Source organism: Spermophilus citellus, assembly GCF_964194105.1.
Source record: "Spermophilus citellus genome assembly, contig: SCAFFOLD_355, whole genome shotgun sequence".
Lineage (NCBI taxonomy): Eukaryota > Metazoa > Chordata > Mammalia > Rodentia > Sciuridae > Spermophilus > Spermophilus citellus.
The window spans coordinates 93,045-108,152 of NW_027673170.1; the positions used below are offsets into that span (position 1 = coordinate 93,045).

At 56.1% G+C, this 15,108-nt stretch overlaps 2 protein-coding genes across 2 annotated transcripts in view; both read right to left on the reverse strand.

Moving 5' to 3' along the window:
- The window catches only part of LOC308640026 (contactin-3-like), a gene marked incomplete at both ends in the record, with an annotated part of 96,034 nt that extends 84,640 nt beyond the window's left edge, over positions 1-11,394 (reverse strand). Inside the window, one exon of the mRNA XM_081312093.1 lies at positions 11,312-11,394. Coding sequence (XP_081168219.1) covers positions 11,312-11,394 — 83 coding nt within the window. The remainder of the gene's footprint in view (positions 1-11,311) is intronic.
- Positions 11,395-11,958: 564 nt separating this feature from the next.
- Positions 11,959-15,108, reverse strand: part of LOC308640025 (dedicator of cytokinesis protein 2-like) — a gene marked incomplete at both ends in the record, with an annotated part of 99,232 nt that continues 96,082 nt past the window's right edge. The window contains 2 exons of the mRNA XM_081312092.1: positions 11,959-12,099; positions 12,415-12,480. Of these exons, the coding sequence (XP_081168218.1) occupies positions 11,959-12,099; positions 12,415-12,480 (207 nt within the window). The remainder of the gene's footprint in view (positions 12,100-12,414; positions 12,481-15,108) is intronic.

The window sequence follows — 15,108 nt, forward strand, 5'->3', positions numbered from 1 at the left end:
ATGCCTCCTTCATCTTTTCCAGGTAAATTCAGGCAAGAGCACTAGGCTTGTGATTCTCTCAGCAGGTCTTTGACCACTGAGTTTCCAAAGAGAGCCTTCCTCCAGTCCAAGTGAACTTTGTCCAAGGCCATATTTTCATGAAATACCAACAGCATTCCTCCTTCTGACTCTGGGCAGACAGTGCCAGCCTCACAAGTACCAAAGGTCCCATGCCCAGAAAGGCCTCCCTGTTGTTCTGCTGTGCTGTGCTCACCATCTTGAAATCCTCAACAATTTTATCCTTGAATCTGTGCTCTGAAAGTACAGCCTAGTGGAACAAAGGCAGTGGTAAGTGGTAAGTGGGGGAAGTTCAGCAGCTGTTTCTTTACCTAAGTCATTTTGTCTTTTCTCTGTCTTCCTCTTCTCGTGAATTAAGCAGGCAGAGTGTTCAAGACCCAAACCCTGTGGGGGACAGGGACCAGACAGCCTTTGTCCCTTCCTGCTGCACCAGGTGGTGTCTTCCATCTTCCCTTATCTCCCTGGTGTCCTTCCCTGAGTCCTGAGCCTGGGGACTGCACCAGGTGGCTCCTCCTCTATCTGCTGCTGCGTCCCAGGGTGGCTTCACCTCCCAGGTGCATGGATGAGCCTAAGGCCTTATGTCACTCACAAATCACCACCTAGAAGAGCCCGGGCCCCCAGCTCCAGTGAGTCCCCTGGATGCTCCTTTATCAGGAGTGAAAAGAAAGGGGAGAGAATCTTCCAAAAAGTCTCAGGTGTTGCTTGGGTGGGTCTGGGAGCCCAGCGTGGCACCAGACATGGTTGGCGGCCCTCAGTGGGCAGAGGGGACCTTTCAGTCACTGATCTCTATGAGGTCCCGGTTCCCCATGCTCTGATTGCAGAGGCAGGGCAGGTGCAACTCCTAGGCCACGGAGTTCACCCTGGAGGCCGAGGAGGACATTCCCTGCCCAAGACGACATGCACAAGAAGAAGGAGGTCATCTAGGACGGGGCGTTTCATGACCTGGTCGTGGCTCAAGCCAGGCCCCAGGGACAGGCCCTGTTGGACCAGTGCATGCCCAAGGCCCTGGGAACCAGTGGTCAGGGCCGTTCTGTCCTCCTGGAGGCCCTCTGGGAAGCTCAGCAATGAGCATGACATGAGCGTCGGCCCCTTTGTCCCAATGTCCAGATGCCTTCACCGCCGATCTCTGGGCATTGTCTGCCCCTGGCCACCTGCCAGCCTGCTGGGGGCTGCTCTCCATCCTGGGCTGGGAGTTCCTGGTGGGAGCCTTCACAGGGCTTCAGACAGCCTCACAGAGGCTCTTGCCTCTGCAGAGCCCGAGCCCCGAGTCCTCCAGGTCCCAGCTGGCGCTGCTCTTGGCCCCACTGGCAAAGAGTCAGGTTTGCTCTTCCTCCAGAAGGGGGCCTCCTCCTTCTCACAAGGGACAGGCTTTCTGATGGGAATCTGGTTTTGCTTTTTGTCCCTTGGAGCTTTGCCCAGGAGAGGCCAGAGACTCTTGGGATTGGAGTTTCTTCCTACCTGGCCAGAATTTTTTTTTTTTTTTTTGTACTGAAGCTTAAACCCCAGGGGTGCTTACCCATGGATCCCCGTCCGCAGCCCTTTTTATATTTTATTTAGAGACAGGGTCTTGCTGAGTTGCTCAGGACCTCACTAAGTTTCTGAGGCTGGCCTCCAACTTGCAGTCCTCCTGTCTCAGCCTCCCAAATTGCCAGAATTTTTAAAGACAGGTGCCACCACACATGAATCTGCTTGATTCTTGCAGGTCAGGGAAAACCTCGAGGGGTTTCCTCTGAGTTCAGGAGCCCCTCATCCTTCCCAGTGGAGCTGTGCTGGGCCTGTGCACCTCAGGTTTCCAAGTTGAGTGACATCAGGGACCTGCAGGAGGCAGGAGGATGGGTTTTCGTAGCTGCCTTAGAAAGTCCTCTCTCCTAAGGGGGGACAAGACATCCTATCCATGATGGGCCAGTTGATGAAGCCAAAGAAGACAGAGATCACAGGGAGGATGCATGGCGAAGCCTGAGCCCAGAGCCAAGTTGAGGCCCTGCCTCTGACATGCTCCCAGCTCTGAGCGCCCCATACTGCGTAGCCCTGAGTCTTCACTTCCTTTTGAAGCCGTGGCCACACTGTGAGCTCTGGCCCTGTAGAGGTCAGCATTTGCTTCCTTTGTGGTCCAAGAAAGGTGCCCACTTGGACACCAGGCAGTGGGTCTCCCTTGCTCCTTTGTGGACTTATTTATTTATTTATTTTTATGCCGGTGATTGAAATCGGGGGCCCTCGACCACTGAGCCCCATCCCAAACTTTTATTTTTTTTATTTAGAGACAGGGCCTGGCTGAGTTGCTTAGGCCCTTACTAGGTTACTGAGGCTGGCCTCCAACTTGTGATCCTCCTGCCTCGGCCTTCTTGGCTACTGGGATGACAAGTGTGTGCCACTGCGCCCAGCTCTTCCCCAATTTTATGTCCTTCTCTGGCCCATTACCACTTTAATCTCTGAAAACATAAGTTCAACATGAATCCACTGTTGCCTTGAGGCTTCGCAGCAGCCTAAGATCCTCCATGACTGGCCAAGAGCAGATCTGTCTCTGAACTCGGTTTTGACAGCCCTGCTTCATAGCTCTGTGGGAGGACAGGCCTCAGATCCCGGTTCTTTGGGAACAGCTCCATCCTGATGACAGGGCGTGCTGGTTTGGAAGGTGAGGGCTGGGACTTGAGGTGGGTCTGCCTTTCTGCATGGGCTGATGGTTCTGGGGCTGAGGCTGGGCCTGCTCTGACCTCCTTGCTCAAGTTTCCTGGGGAGAGGATTCCAACTGCACTTGATGGAAAGTTAATGAACCTGAGCATTGTCACACAGGGCCCCCAAAAGGGGTTCTTGACTAAGTGCAGCAGAGGAGAATTTGCATATGAAAACATATCTCCCTGGGGCTCTCAAGTGGGAAGTCTTGGCATCAGTTTTCAGGCTGATGGGGCAGCTCCTGGACACTCCACCCCACACAGCTCCTTGGGAAGTTTTTTGTGGCATTTGGGGGCAATGATTCCTGTTTTCTTTCTTTTTTTTTTTTAGATGAGGGTACAGGGTTTCAACTCAGGGACTCTTGATGCCTGAGCCCCATTTCCAGCCCTATTCTGTATTGTACTCAGAGACAGGGTCTCAACTGAGTTGCTCAGGGCCTCCTTAAGTTGCTGAGGCTGGCCTCCAATTTGCCACCCTCCTGCCTCAACCTCCCAGGCTACTGGATTTATAGGCATGTGCCACCACACCTGGCATGATTCTTGTTTTCATATGATGACACCAAACCTGGAATGGGTCCAGTACCAGCCTGGGGTCAGAGAGCCATTAGGAGAACCAGGCTGCAGGGTTGAGTCTGGAGGGAATTGAGGTGTGGAGAAGAAAGCAGCTGACATTTCCCCCACTGGTTGGGACCCTGTCCAAGGCAAGATCAACAGGTGGTGAATAAGTACCTCGACCAGGGCATGTCCGAGCTGGTCCCCAGCGTGCTATTCGTGGATGAGGTGCACATGCTGGACATCGAAGGCTTCACCTCCCTGCACCGAGCTCTGGAATCTTCCATTGCCCCATCAAGATTTTTGCCCCCAACCTAGGCAACCATGTTATCAGATAGGTGCTGCTGGCTGTCCCTTCTCCCTGGGTCTGTCCCCACCTGTGACATCACATATCAGGATGGGACGAAGGGAGTGCATGTTGCACCTGGGAGGAGACAGCAGGGGGACTGAAGGCTGCAGGGTGCCCTGTCCCTGATGGGCAGGGTCTCCGCAGGCCTCTGAGGCTCGACATTCCTGTGGGGAGCAAAGGCCTGAGGAGATGGGGCTGCTCTGGTGACCTGAGTGTCAGCTCCCTCACACTGGCTCCCAGAGGCCAGCAGAGCTGGCTCCATCTTTAATGAGGACACTGAATGACATCACATGTTGTCCCTTGTCATAGGTGGGATCACAGACGCTGGGCTTAGAAGAAAAATCTCCATTTGGGGGATAAGAACCCAAGGCCTGTGGAGGGCCTCAGAGCTGAGAGGATCAGACCAGGCGAAGTCACTGGCTCCACCCAGTGTCCCCACTGGGAGAAAGACCCTGGGCTGCTGTCCCAGGGTTGCACTGAGGGGAGGGTGCAGCGACTTCCCTCTGTGCCAGGCCTCAGGAAAGCAGAGCCAGGGAAGGAGGGCAGCAGCCACCCCTCTCCCCACTTATCCATTGGTCAGCACGGTGTCTTGTCCTCTCCCCAGGGCGATTCACCAAACTGCCAGCTCCCACTTGGAGGATGGCGGCTGGGCGGCCTGTTTCAGGGGGCCTCTGTGGCCCTCATCACTGTGGTAGGCCGTGATCAATAGGCAGTGCGATAAGATGGGCCAATGGGAGCCCACCGGTTTTCTGCTCTGTCACCTCCTGTGGCCATCATCATCATGTTGCCGGCCTGCAGGCCTGTGCCTGTGATTAATTGGGACACCAGCAGCCGTGGGGAGGAATGCCGTGAGGAACACAGCGGACGCAGGGCAGATGTGGGCCTGGGGACGCAGGGGGACCCCTAGGGCTCGGCTCCTGCACTAGGCTTACCTAAGGACTAGAGGGACCTCAGCAGGGTTGGGGGCAGGGGTGCAGTGACAACCAGGCAGGCTTCCAGACATCACCCCTGCCTGCAACAGACAGCCTCTAGGGCCACCATCATTGTCCCTTGCGGACCCCTTTCCAACTGTCCCAGCCATTGGAGAACCCCAGATCCGAGCTGGGCGCCTGTCATTTCAGGCTGGAGGATGAGGCTGAAGGATGGCAAACTTGAGGCCAGCCTCTGAACTTAGCAAGACCCTGTCTTATAAGTCAACATGGGTTTGGACGTGCAGCAGTGGCCAGCACCCCTGGGTTCAGTTCAGTCCCAACCCCAGGGGCGAATCCCACACCCAAGGCACCTGTGCTCGGCAGCCTAGGGGCAGCTCTGGCCCCAGCCGCCTGCACTCTTCAACCTAAGAACTTGTCGTACTCAGGACGTGGTGGCGGTGGCAAAAAGCTGCCAGGGTCGGGGGCTCCCACGCACCCCACCGGACTCCAACACATTCCTCCAGCGACCGGGGAGACCCCTGAGGTGACCTGTTCCCTGGGCAGCATCCCTGCAAACCAGCGGCTCCAGTCGCCCTGCGCTGGGCGCCACGGAGATACAGGGCGTCCTGCAGTGGCAGCGCCGCCCACCGGGCTGGGGACAGCCCCGCCATCCCTAGAGGAGCCCAGCTGCGAGCAGGGACGAGGTGTGAACCTTGGCCGGGTCTTCTGGGCCTCACAAGACCCGAAGCAGAGATGCGTTGTCGCCTCCTCACGGTTCCCTGGAACTCCGCTGTCGCCCCAAAGCGGAGCATGGCCAGCAACCAGGAGGCTGCAGCGACCTGGCAGGATGCACTTGCACAGTGCAGTCCTGGCATTGCCCACGCCCCGCCAATGCCCCCCGCCCAGGGGCTGTAGCCATGCTCCCCCTGCCCCTGCTCCGCCCACCCCCCTGAAGCGTAGCCATGCCCCCGTTCCTGCACCGCCCATTCTCAGCCCCTGAGTCGTGGCCACTTCACCCTCACACTCCGGTGCAGCCCACTCCTCACCCCTGGGGCGTGGCCACACTCGCCCAGCTTTTTTGCTGCCTGCTCCCCATCAGGAGAGGAGCAGAGCTTGGGGAGGCGCCCAAGGGGGAGACATCTGGGAAAGCTACACCCGCAGTAGGTGTTCGCTGGCATAGAGGAGGGGGACTGCTTGGAAAGTCCAAAGGAGCCTGGTGCGGTGGGGTGTGTCTGTCATCCTAGTGCCTCAGGAGGCTGAGGTAGGAGGCTCGCCAGGTGGAGGCCAGCCTCAGCAATTCAGCAAGGCCCTGTCTCTAAAGGGCTGGGATGGTTGGCGGGTAGGCACCCCTGGTTTCAGTCCCTGTGACCACAACCCAGGAAGGCACAGAAGGGGTTCTCAATGGAAGTTGCCCTGGTGCCCACCCTCTGCCTCTGATCCCTGACCACAAGCTCCCCAGGCCTCCTCTCTGGAGACCGCCAAACCAGATCGAGGTGTCTGTCTGACATTGACATTGAGACTTATCAAGCGCAAGGCTGGAGAATCGATATTGAACCCAAGACCCACCATAAGGTGCTCCCTGTCATCCCATCAACCTCTGCACTGTCCATGCCACTTCCAATGTCTTGCATTTTGAAACTGCACACACAATACCTTAGTCCCTGAAGACTTCAGGATGCATGCCGTCACCCGGTGTTCAGCATATTCTTTTTATTGGTAGGGACTGGAGATTTAGCCAGGGGTGGCCAATCACAGAGCCACATCCCAGCCCTATTTTTTGAGACAGGGTTTTTCTAAGTTGCTGAGGCTGGCTTTGAACTTGCAATTCTCCTTCATCAGCCTCCCAAGTTACTGTGATTAAAGGCGTGCACCATGGGGCTGGGGTTAAGAACGCTCTTGTCCTAATCCTTGTAGGCACAATTCTTTTCAGAATTGAGCAGAGAGGGTATGTGTCAGAAATTTTAGCCCCCCTGATTTCTCCTTACCTGCAGGAGAAATGAGGAAAGCATGCCCTGACTAGGACGAGCCAAGAGAGGCAAAGGTCAACTGGCTGCCGACACCCAGCCCTCCATCGCTGGAGGACAATCAGACGTGCCAGGGAGACCAGTCAAAGCAGGATCTCATTTAATGAGTAAGTACACACAGCTAATATACTGCACAGGAGCCAGTCAGGATAAAGGTCATAGGGGTGGAGCGAGTTCACAGGTCCACCCATCCCATGGTCTGTAAGAGAAGGCACGAGATGTCCATGAGAGTGAAAGAGTCCTGGACCTTCCTGGAGGTGGTCTGTTTTTTCCAACACTACCCACAGCACTGCCTCCTGGCTGATCGCCATCCCAGCCATGTGTGCGGCCCCAGGATGGGCAGCGGGCAGCAAGTCATGCCCTAAAGGCATGCACATGTTCTGGCCTCATGGGAACTGATAGATGTTTCCTGATTCCTGTCTATTTGCTTCTCATCCAGGCTTTAATGCTTCTAGAATGGACAGATGGGTGATGTGGCCCCAGAAGTTTTGGGGCAAGGAGTGAGGTGAGTTCTGACATAGTTAGGGCACCCCTGGTAGCCTCCAAGAAGATACATCGGTGGGTGTGGTGGGTGCTGAAGCTCGGGTTGGTGTTTGATGGCCCTTGGACGACAACCCTTGGATGGTGCTACATGCTAAGGAACCGGTCCTCATCAGGAAGCTTTGCACTTCCTTGGGGCACCCACCTGGAAGCTGGGATGGGAGGCTTATGGGTATTATGCTCCTGAGGACCAGGCCAGGCCAGAGTACAGGTAGGGGTCAGTGGTTGAGGGAGCGATGGGAAGGAAACCTAGGGCATGGGAGCCAGTAGAGGCTGCTGACGCCACCAGGACCCCTCATTCCTGGCTTCAAGCAGGTCCCTGCAGGCAGGGTCCCGGGGTAGGCTGAGCCTGGAGCTTGGTCTCCCAGCTGCCTCCTGGCCTCCTACTGCCCTGGGCCTTACTTTATTCACCTGTAAAATGGGGACCGCCTGCTTCCTCGGGACCTCCATGGTTGAACAGGGACCTCATGGAGGAAGTGGTGAGCACAGTCTGCCCCAAGGGGGAAGAGCCACCTGGCCACCAAAATTGGTGGCAGACACACTGGTTTGAAGGTGGGGCCTAAGCCCCAGTCCATTCCCCCACACACACACACGCCCACTTGCTCTCTGACCCTGGGCTCCATCTGCTCTGCTCTGAGGCAGGTTGGAGGTGGCCCCAGGCACAGCCCCAAGTCCCCAGGGTAGAGAGAAAAGTCCCAGAACTTTCTGGGGCAGGAGGTTCCTGACTTGGGATCTTGGTTTTTCCCTGGGGCTGCTGGACCATGGCGGTTCACCCTGGCCCTTTTATATTTATACACAGAGTTGCTGAGGGCCTCACTAAACTGTTGAGGTTGGCCTCCAACTCATGATCCTACTGCCTCAGCCTCTCGAGTCATTGGGACGCAGGCGTGTGCACAAGGGGACGCTCCCAGAAGGAGGAAAGCCAGGCTGGATGCCAGCGCGTCTCTGGGGATGAGCCTGAGCAGAAATGACACCGTGAAACAGCAGTTTGTAAAAAATTGCCTTTATTTATCATTTATCCATCGTATCTCAGTTATGCCATTTTGGCATCCACAGTGACAGTTCCCTGGAAGCTGGGTTAGCCCCTGCCCACCCACCTATTGTGATCACTGCCCACAGGCTGGAAGCCCAGGCCATTGGGGACAGCAGGACCACAAGCTCCTCTGAAGTCTGGCACTCTCCAGCCACAGCCTGGGAGCCAGGGCCTGTGCCTACCTGCCAGAGGCCATGCAGTCCCCAGCAGTGGCCTTCTGCCCTCTAGTAGGAGCAGGAGAGGTACGGTGGAGGCCCCCTTGGGTTGGGAGGTGGCTGGTGGTGGGGCTGCCCTGCTGGGGACTGGGTCTAGACAAGGCCACATGGGAGAAGGTGCTGGGCCCTGGGCTGGGCCGAGGCCCCTCTGGTTCTTGTCCCAGGTCTCTGGGGACAGTATGCCACCTCTACTGAGCCATACAAGGGCCCATGGAGAATTGGGGCACCCTCGCAAGGGAGCCTGCAGTTGAGTCTGAGAGGGGCTGCTGAGAATTCCGGAAAGGTCCCCAGCTTCATGGTCTACATCACCTGTCACCGCAGACGTCATTGTCTTTCTGTCTTAGACACCAGAGCATCTTCCCAGGGACCCGAGCTCCTGACCCTGATCTCAGGCCCTGAGCCTAAAGCTCCCCTCCCGGCCTCTTTATGTGGTGGAGGCTGAATGTGGAGGAGGCCGAGAGAGCTGGTGGCATCTTGCTGTCCCCTTACTTGCATTTGGTCCCTAAGTGCAGTCAGAACATTCTAGAAACACAGGGAGAGACAGAAGATGTCCCTTCCCAGGGGCACGGGGGCAGCTGCACAGTGAGGACACACCACGGCTGACTGGAGTCTGGACAAATGGATGTGGCAGGGTGGTCCCCTGAGGGCACCGAGCTCGGCCAGGCGAGGGTGGATGTGGCAACCCCAGGCCTCCCCCAGACAAGGACAAAGCTGCTTGGCCACAGGTGGCCATGAGGTGGCAGGGATGGCAGTCCTGGCTCTGCCCCAGCATGAGGCCCATCTGGACGCTTGGTGGGAGATCAGCCACCCACAGCTGGGTAGGGAGCTATATCATCCTGAGCCCAGAGAACCCAACATCCCACACGGGAACAGTCTGCACTCAGATAGTGCCACCGCTGGGGACCTGCTGGTGACGCTGTCCATGTCCCCAGAGGAGGTGCAACCAGATGCCCAACCACCCTAAGGCCACACACAGAGATTTTGTGCTTCCAAGCAGAGTCAAAAAGCCACCTTTGTGGGGACCAGGGATGCCACAGTGTCTGCACACATCACTGAGGGTGGGAGGGGAGGCCAAAACCAAAGTCAGACAGAAAAGAGGGACAGTGCTCCCTGTCCCTGTCACGGCTGTAGCTGCCAAAGCCAGAAGGAGGAGAGAAGCCCCACCAAGGGTGGCCACCCCATGGTGGAGAGGAGGGGCAGACATCAGCCAGACCACAACGTCCCCACGCGCCACAGCACCGCTGCCCCTGGCCACCACTGCCTTCCGAGGCACTGCCCAGTCTCCTCCCTGGTCCTTGGGTAGGCATGGCTCTCAGAAGAGGAGGGTGCCCATGCTGTCCACCTCGCTCGGCTCCTTGACAAAGTTCTCGAATGACTGGGAGATGTTGGTGACCACCAACAGGATCCCCATCCCCAAGGAGATGGCACCAGGAAGGCAGCCAGGACCGAGAGACCCCAAGGCACAGGCTCCCAGACGCTGATGCCATGGGGATGTACCTGGTGGTCAGCCCTGGGCCCTGGGCCAACACAGAGCCCCCAAACTGGCCACCAGTCTTGCCCATGACTGAGACCAGAACCTCAGGAGGCCCCACCACCTCCCTGAAGCATCATCTGCTAACAATCCTGTGCACCCCACTAATGCTACGGGACCTAGTTCCTGCTAGGGGACTGTTACTAGTCCAAACTGAAAGGGTGCCAGATGCAGTGGTCCACACCTCTCATTCCAGTAACTTGGGAGGCTGAGGCAGGAGGATCACAAGTTGTAGGCCAGCCTCAGTTACTTTCCAAGGCCCTAAGCAGCTCAGTGAGTCCCTGTCTCTAAATAAAATTTTAAAAAAGGCTTGGGAACATAGATTAGGGGTCAAGTGACCCTGGGTTTGGTCCTCAGTAAGGGGGTTGGGGGCTGGGGACATGACTCAAATGCTGAAGATGTCTCTTGAAATGGCCACTGTCCCTACCAAGGACTCAAAGGCAACCTAGAATTTGCAACTGTGGCTTTTCCCGTCATTGCTTCTTTCAGGAAAGGTCACCAAGTGAGAGCCCACAGGACAACCTGGGCTGCCACCTGACTTTGTAGACACAGCCCTTCTGTGGCTGCTGCTGAGTGGCAGAGGAAGAGCTAAGAAAATGGCAGAGGGAACCAGGGAGGCCGGAGGCAGCCCTCAATCCAAGATGAGGTGCAGCTGCAGTGGGCGCTCCTCCTGCCGTGGGCACCTGCACCCTGGGGCCTCTCCCACCCTCCCTCCTCTCCACCCCAAGGTGACGGCCACACGGGTCACCTGGCCGTGGCCCAGCTGGTCTCTGGACTCCTCTCTGCCATAGCTTTGTCTGCTGGAACTGACCTCCCCGATTCAAACACCACTTCAAACTCTGAGGCTCTGCTGGCCTCTAAGCCACATCTACCATCTGTCTTTTTTCAGTCTTGGGGATTGAACCCAGCAGTGCTCCACCCCTGAGCCCCGCCCCCAGCCCTTTTTTATATTTTATTTAGAGACAGGGTCTCACTGAGTTGCTTAGGGCCTCACTAAGTTGCTGACGTTGGCTTCCACCTTGCCATCCTCCTGCCTTGGCCTTTAGGAGTACCCCACCGAGCCTGGCGCTTCCACTCAGGTCCATCTGGAGCCCCACTCTGTGCTTAGAGCCTGAGCACCTGCTCCTGGTGGCAGCATCCCACCAGCGTGAGCAGAGGTGAGGGTCCCCTGCTGCCAGCACTGTCCCTACAGAGCCCCATGCTGCGTCGCCAGGCTGCATGCTCCTGGCTCCCTGCTGAGGGCTGCAGGCATCTTTTTCCATGTCCCCAGCATCCAGCACTTAGCAGGTTCATGAATATCTAATGACACAGGGACCTTGCGTACCCTGTGATCTGAGAATAAGACCCATGGACACTGGAGACCACAAGGCCCACCAGTGCTCGGGGCCCGGGAGCTGCACCTGCCAACAGGGGGTGGGTACTGCACTCACCAGTGGAGCTCATGCACCAGGGACATCTCCCGGTGGCCCCGTATCACCCTCTGCTGCTCCTTCAGCTTCTTGGCCACCTGCATGATGCCCAGAGCAGAGGTTGGGCTCAGAGGTGGGTTCGGAGGGAAAGGTCTCAAGCTGCTGGACACTTAAAGGGCTCTTTCTGCAGCTCTACATCTTTACATGGACTTTAAAAATGCCCTAAGGGCTGGGGGTGCACCCCTGTCATTCCAGCAATTTGGGAGGCTGAGGCAGGAGGGTTGCAAGTTGGAGGCCAGCCTCAGCCACTTAACAAGGCCCTAAGCAGCTCAGCGAGACCCTATCTCCATATGAAATATAACAAGTGCTGGGAGGTGGCTCAGGGGTTAAGTGTCCCTGGAACAACAAGGTGCCATAAAGAGAAGACCAGACAAAATTTGTTTTTCAACTCTGGCTTCAGGTTCTCAGACCTGCTGCTGATGGCTGAGCTTTGTCCATCTGTCCTTAATGCTCTGAACTGTCTCACCAATGTGGGTGGCCCATCTGCATGTCACAAACCACCACTGTGACAAAGCAACAAGCTGAGTGACACGTTAAGAACCTCCATTCATACTTATGTCCTTGGCAGAGGAGCCCGAGACCTCGACCCAGGTCTCAGAGAATAAGGCTCAGGAGCCCAGCATGAACATGAGGTACACTACCACATGGACAGGGTCCTCCAACACGGAGCCAACGGACTCCGGCAGAGATAGGTAGTAACACAGACCACCAACTGGGTAGGTGCAGGTGGGGCCTCCAGAAGACATGTCCTGGGAAGAAGGAACAGAAGATCTAGGATGCTGCATCTACTGAGCCTGAGCTTTGAGATGAACCCAGAGCAGACCAAAACTGTGATTGCAGCCGGGCACAGTGACACACACCTGTCACCCCAAGCTCAGGAGACTGAGGCAGAAGGATGGCAAGTTGGAGGCCAGCCTCAGCAACTTAGTGAGACTATGTCTCTAAATAAAATATAAAAAGGGCTGGGGATGGGGCTCAGGGGTTAAGTGCCCCTGGGTTCCATCCCTGGTACCAAAAAATAAAGAAAAAGAAATGCAGACTTCCTGTGCTCACGCTGGAAACACCTGGAAATGGATGACCACAGCAAAGACAAAGATGGAGGCGATGAGGTTCGTGAGGTCGTGGAGATTCTGGCGGGAGAAAGCCTCACTAAGGGCTCAGTCTTTGTGTGCGTGGCCCAGAGTTGGAACAGTGCAACGATGGCGCCCTCCGATTCCATGCCCCTTGGCAGAGGAGGACACAAAAGTGAAGGGAAAAACAAGGGGCTGGACTCCGCTGGGTCTTAGGCCTCCTACTGGCCAAAGCAGAGGCAGGAGAACAGAATCAGCCAGGAGACTCATCCAGGAGACTCACGGCACCCACAGTCACGGGGTCACAGTCTGGATTTTTTTGTCACCAGGGATGGAACCCAGGGGCCCTCAGCCACTGAACCCCACCCCCAGCTTATTTGTATTTCATTCACAGCCAGCACCTTGCTGAGTTGCTGAGGCCTTGCTGTAGCTAAGGCTGGTCTCCAAGTTGAGATGCTCCTGCCTCAGCCTCAGCAACAGGCAGAAAAGGGCCTGGCCTGAGGAATAGGCAACAGACCGGCCAGGGACACTGCAGCACAGGGCGCCAAGGTCTGAGCACTTCAGAAATGGTGTGATGCCAATGTCTTGGCTGGGCACAAGATCACGAGCCACTCACAGCTTTGTTGATTCAAACAGCAATTCTTTATTCCCGAACTCACACCGGCCTCTACACACGTTCTGGGGAAATCCCAGTTCTGCTGCCGCCCAATTCACCTACTCCATGAGGCTTTTTTCTCCAATCCTTTCTGAATCTCACGAGACCTCAACAGGAACTCAAGTAGCAGGAACGCCCTATTTCCAGCAGCAATAATCTTCAACCTCCAACTTCCTTAAAACCCATATTGTCTTAAACCGGGAATGCCTTAAACTTGTCTTAAACCGAGAACGCCCTAAACCCAAGGACCAGGATACTTCCTCAAACCTGATCAGCTCTAAACCCGGATCCGCCCTGATCCTTGAGCAAGGTCACCTTACATGCAATGTCAACAGCGAAATTCCAAGGCAAGTCCATTTAACATGGTAACGCTGGCAAGGAAATTTCGATGCATCATTCCTACTTGGCAATGGCCCTCAGCAGTGTGAGACTGACTTTAGGACAAAAGCACAGTGGGAAACACTGTCACCATGGCCTCTGCTGCCAGGTCGGTGCTTCCCTAGATGTGGCATTTGTGGCCAGAGTGGCTAAGGGCTGGGGACTCAGATGTCCCAGTCTCTCCCTGGGACAGCATTTTCCTTTCACCCCAGAGTTGGGACAGCAGGACTTTCGTCACCTTCTGGATGGCCACTCAGATGGGCCATCTGTCCTGTAGACCACATGGACTGGATATCTGTGACAGAAATGCTGTCCTAGCTTTCCCTGGCCCCCTGGCATCCCCGTGGTGGTCTTCTGACAGCTGCTCTCCCTGCCACCTCTGGCTGTGTGGGACAACAGCTGATGTCCATGTGGTCAAGAATCTGGAGACATGAAAGTTTGAGCATTTTGTAAAGGAGGAAGTTCAGCAATCCCAGGGGGAGAAAGCAGGGACTTGTCCTGGCTTTTCTTGCCACCAGTGACCTCTCTGAACTCCCCACTCTTGCTCTGCTGAGCCACGCACCGACCCTCAACACACCAGCTCATCTCTGCCCCAGGGCCTTTGCACCTGCCAGGTTCTCTAGATGGACCTGTAACAGTCTTGCCCAGTTGCCCTGTCTTCCTTCTCTGCTCTAGTCTGACCCAGGGGACTGGGATGACATTGACGCTCACACGTCTTATGTTATATCCCTTTGTATTCTTAACACCCACAGAAGCGCCTGGTGCTTAACAGCACCTGCCTGACAAGTTTCTGGAATGAAAGGTGCGTGACAGCAATAGCAGGGTGAGTGCCTTACAAGCTTTCTGAATATTTAACGTGGTCATTTCCTGCAAATCACTACCTTCTTATCTCTGGGAACTGGGTTGTTTCATGCACTAGTGTCACCCGGGGGGCGAGAGCCATGTGATGTCTGTACTGTCCACATCCCTCCAAGCCTGGACTGTCCCCCACCTCAGGGAAGAACGACCAACTGCGTTCTCCACCCTAGGGCCCATTCCACAACCCACTTTCCAGGTCACAAGCTGAGCCTTGGTGGCACTCCTGGTAACAGGAGACCCTTCTAGCTGCAAACTACCTGTGCCGGCTCCACCCTCTTCTTGCCCATCCTGGGGGTGCCCCATGGCTTCACCATTTTGGCTCCTTACAGCACCACTCAAAGCCCCCCAGGTAGCCCCTCTGCCCCAGCCAGGTTCCAGAGGTGGCCAAGGGCAGCCACCTCCACGTCTCAGTTGTCTGTTGCCTTCATCTCTCGCTAAGTCCTAAGGCCCTCACTCTGATGTCATACTGGCTGGCTCAGGCTGGATAGCTGTGCCACCTCCCCAGCCATTTTCTCAGCCTGTCTCCCAGGGACACCAAATCATTCCTTCCAAAACTGTCCCCTCACTCACCATCCTGATCCAGAGCAAAGTGAACCTCTGGCTGGATGCCATGGCCCAAGCCTTCACTGACTGGCCCCTGTGGCCACCACTGCTCCCGCTCCTTTTGAAGGCAGGCTCCCCCAAAGCCAGGAGGTCTTGGCAGACTCTTCAACTCCTACCCAGCTTTCACCCCCACATCCAGAGCTGGGGACCAGCTGCTTTGCACCCCCAGATCCTCAATTCACCTTAGATTTTCT